The 3,294-nt window shown below is 37.9% G+C and overlaps 1 protein-coding gene across 1 annotated transcript; it reads left to right on the plus strand.

The window, feature by feature from the left end:
• The first annotated feature begins 2,096 nt into the window (after window positions 1-2,096).
• Window positions 2,097-2,928, plus strand: LOC121049410 (receptor-like protein EIX2). Its single transcript, XM_040506723.1, has one exon. It carries the CDS (start codon window positions 2,270-2,272, stop codon window positions 2,891-2,893), a length of 624 nt encoding a protein of 207 aa, XP_040362657.1. The 5' UTR covers window positions 2,097-2,269; the 3' UTR covers window positions 2,894-2,928.
• The last annotated feature ends 366 nt before the right edge of the window (window positions 2,929-3,294 follow it).

The following is a 3,294-nucleotide window of genomic DNA, read 5'->3' on the forward strand; positions in this document are numbered from 1 at the left end:
CGATCACTTATCGTGCTTGATCACTACCCAACTATCTCTGCAACAAAAACAAGATCAAATTATGGTTAACCTGAACCCTATCTCTCACCTTTTGCTCTTGCTATTTTTAGCTTCTTCTGGTTCGGGGCATGGAGTTCCAGGTTCATGTTTCGAGGAAGAGAGACAAGCTCTTCTCAGCTTCAAACATGATCTTGTTGATCTTTCTGGCAGGCCTTTTGGCAGGCTTTCTTCTTGGGTGGGTCATGCATGCTGTCAATGGCAAGGGATTTCATGCAACAACCAAACTGGTCATGTTGAAAAGATGGACCTCCGAAATACATATCCAGATACCCACTATGTGGATTGGAACTCCACAAAGTATAACCAGTCCATTTTAGTGGGTAAGATAAATCCTTCTTTGCTTCGCTTGAAACATTTATCTTACTTAGATCTAAGCCAGAACGATTTTCAATTCGTTCAAATTCCCAAGTTCATTGGGCAGCTTACAAGTTTGAGGTATCTCAATCTCTCATATTCCTACTTAGATTCCCTCCTCTCTCGGTAACCTCTCAAACTTGAACTATTTGGACCTTAGATCTAGTGGTTTTTCTTCTAATAACTTGAATTGGCTTTCTCATCTCTCTTCCCTCAAACACCTTAGTCTTAGAGGTGTGAACCTTAGCAGCACTGGAGTAAGTTGGCTACATGCTGTTAACAAGCTTCCTTCACTCTTAGAGTTGCATTTGTCATCTTGTTATATTCAAAACATTCCACACTCCCTGCAATCCATTAACTTCACATCACTGGCGGTCCTTGATATGTCATGGAATAATCTTATCAATTCTTCATTTCCTAAATGGATTTTTAATCTTTCTAGCCTTACAAAACTTGATCTAGGTTGGAATTCTTTCAGTGACCCCTTTGTTGATGAATTTTCAACCCTCAAATCTCTAGAACACCTTGATTTATCTCACACGGGACTCAAAGGTCAAGTTCCCAAATTCATTGGAAATTTGTGCAAGCTGAAGTCATTAGACCTTGCATTCAACTATTTTGATGGGGGGATTCAAGAGTTTTTGAGTGCTTTTCAAATTGTTCATTTAATATAATGGAGTCACTAGATTTGTCTAACTGTGGGCTGGTAGGCAAATTGCCAAGTTCGTTGAGAATCCTGAAAAGCCTGCAGCATCTTACCCTCCGTGCTAATCTTTTCAACGGTTCCATTCCTGAAAGTTTTGGACAACTCTCTCAGCTAGTTGACCTTGATCTGTTTTTTAATTCATGGGAAGGCAGTTTAACGAAAGCCCATTTCATAAATCTCACAAGATTAGAGTCTTTTCGAGTAAGCACAGATCGATGTGTGCCCATCATTTTCAATTTGACTGATTATGAATGGGTTCCTCCGTTCAAACTCCATGAAATTCACATGGACAATTGCCGAGTAGGTGCTGGCTTCCCTCTATGGCTTTAATCTCAAACTGAGCTCGAGCAGGTCTCACTTACGAATGCTGGAATCTCGGGTCCAATACCAGAGGAATGGCTCTTTAAGATATCTTCCCAAATCCAATGGTTGGATTTATCTTACAACCAAATGAGCGGAAAACTTCCGTTTCGATTCAACTTTCCAACTCTATATGAAATAGATTTAAGCCACAATCAATTTGATGGCCCACTCCATCTTTCGTCTACTAATGCTCCAATATTAAATTATTTATATCTTGCTTATAATTACTAGAATGGAACTATTCCATCATCTATTTGCACCATTCAATCTCTATCTGAGCTTGCTCTGAACAACAATCAGTTATCCGGAAAATTCCCTCGAGAATGGGGTTTGTGGAGCAACATAGAATTTGTGCGTGTCTCGAACAACAATCTGTCTGGTAGCATTCCAAGCTCAATGGGTATTCCAAGTTCTCTTATACTATTGAATATGGAGAACAATAATTTTAGCAGAGAAATTCCTTCTTCCTTGAAAAATTGCTCTGCTTTGGAAAGACTTTATCTTGGAGGCAACAAATTTACCGGAAAAGTACCTTTTTTGCTAGGATCAAAAGTATTTCAATTGAAAGTGCTACAATTGCGATCCAACTTTCTGAGTGGACATATACCTTAACAGTTGTGCAACCTTTCTTATCTCCAGGTCTTAGACCTGGGTCACAACAACTTATCAGGAACCATTCCAAAGTGTTTGATTAATTTGACTTCTCTAGTCCATGCTCCAAGTGGTTGGAATTTGAATTGCTCTGATAGATTTGATTCAACAATTGTGACTTTAAAAGGAAGAGAAATGGAATACTACGGTAGACGTGCAACACTTCTGACCATCATTGATTTTTCGTCAAATAGTTTAGCAGGTGAAATTCCTAAAGAAATAGGTAGCCTCGTTCAATTGGGTACCTTGAATTTGTCGATGAATCAATTAAGTGGAAATATCCCCTCAAACATTGGAAACTTGAAGTTGCTTGAAAGTCTTGACCTCTGCCAAAACCAGCTTTCAGGGAAAATTCCTCAAAGTATTTATTCTTTGACCTTCTTGTCTCACTTGAATTTGTCACACAACAACTTGACCGGTAGAATTCCTTTGGGCAATCAACTTCAAACGCTGGATGATTCATCTATTTATAAAGACAATCCTTTACTTTGTGGGCATCCTCTTTCAAAATGTCCAGAAGAAGGAGATGACGTGCCTCATGCAGAAGATAATAAAGACCATGCAGATGTTAGTGAAAATAAGCTTGGTTTCTATATAAGTGTTGTGCTTGGCTTTGTTATAGGCTTTTGGGGTGTTTGTGGCACGTTGATTCTGAAAAAGTCATGGAGGTATGCCTATTTTCAATTCTTTGACAATATCAAAGAGAAGGTAATACTAGCAATTGCATTGAAAGTAGCTCGTTTGCAAAGAACATATTGATCGAGAAAGGAAACAATAAAAGTAGTCATTTAATATGGGTTCTGTTCTCTATCTATCTCATAATGCATTATAATAGGTATTAACTTTATGTATAAGCATACTAGCAAGCAATAAGGGCATGCCAGATTGCCAGGGAGTGGTTTTGGCCTAGTCCCCCTCCTTTTTTTACCTTCTTTTCTATCAATAAATTTCGAATAAGGGCGAGGAGTTAGTTCTTATTTCGCTTCCCTCAAACAAAAAAAAAACAAAAAAAGTACCGGCAAGCAATAAAATAAATCAAGGTACTAGTATGATTTTTTTTTTCTCTGTTCATACATGTTTGATTAAGAAGTTAATTCTAAATGTTATGATCATATGGCAAATAGTATAATGAACAGTATTCTTGATTGTAGTAACCTTGA

The sequence above is a fragment of the Rosa chinensis genome, chromosome 5 (genome assembly GCF_002994745.2).
Source record: "Rosa chinensis cultivar Old Blush chromosome 5, RchiOBHm-V2, whole genome shotgun sequence".
Taxonomy (NCBI): Eukaryota; Viridiplantae; Streptophyta; class Magnoliopsida; order Rosales; family Rosaceae; genus Rosa; species Rosa chinensis.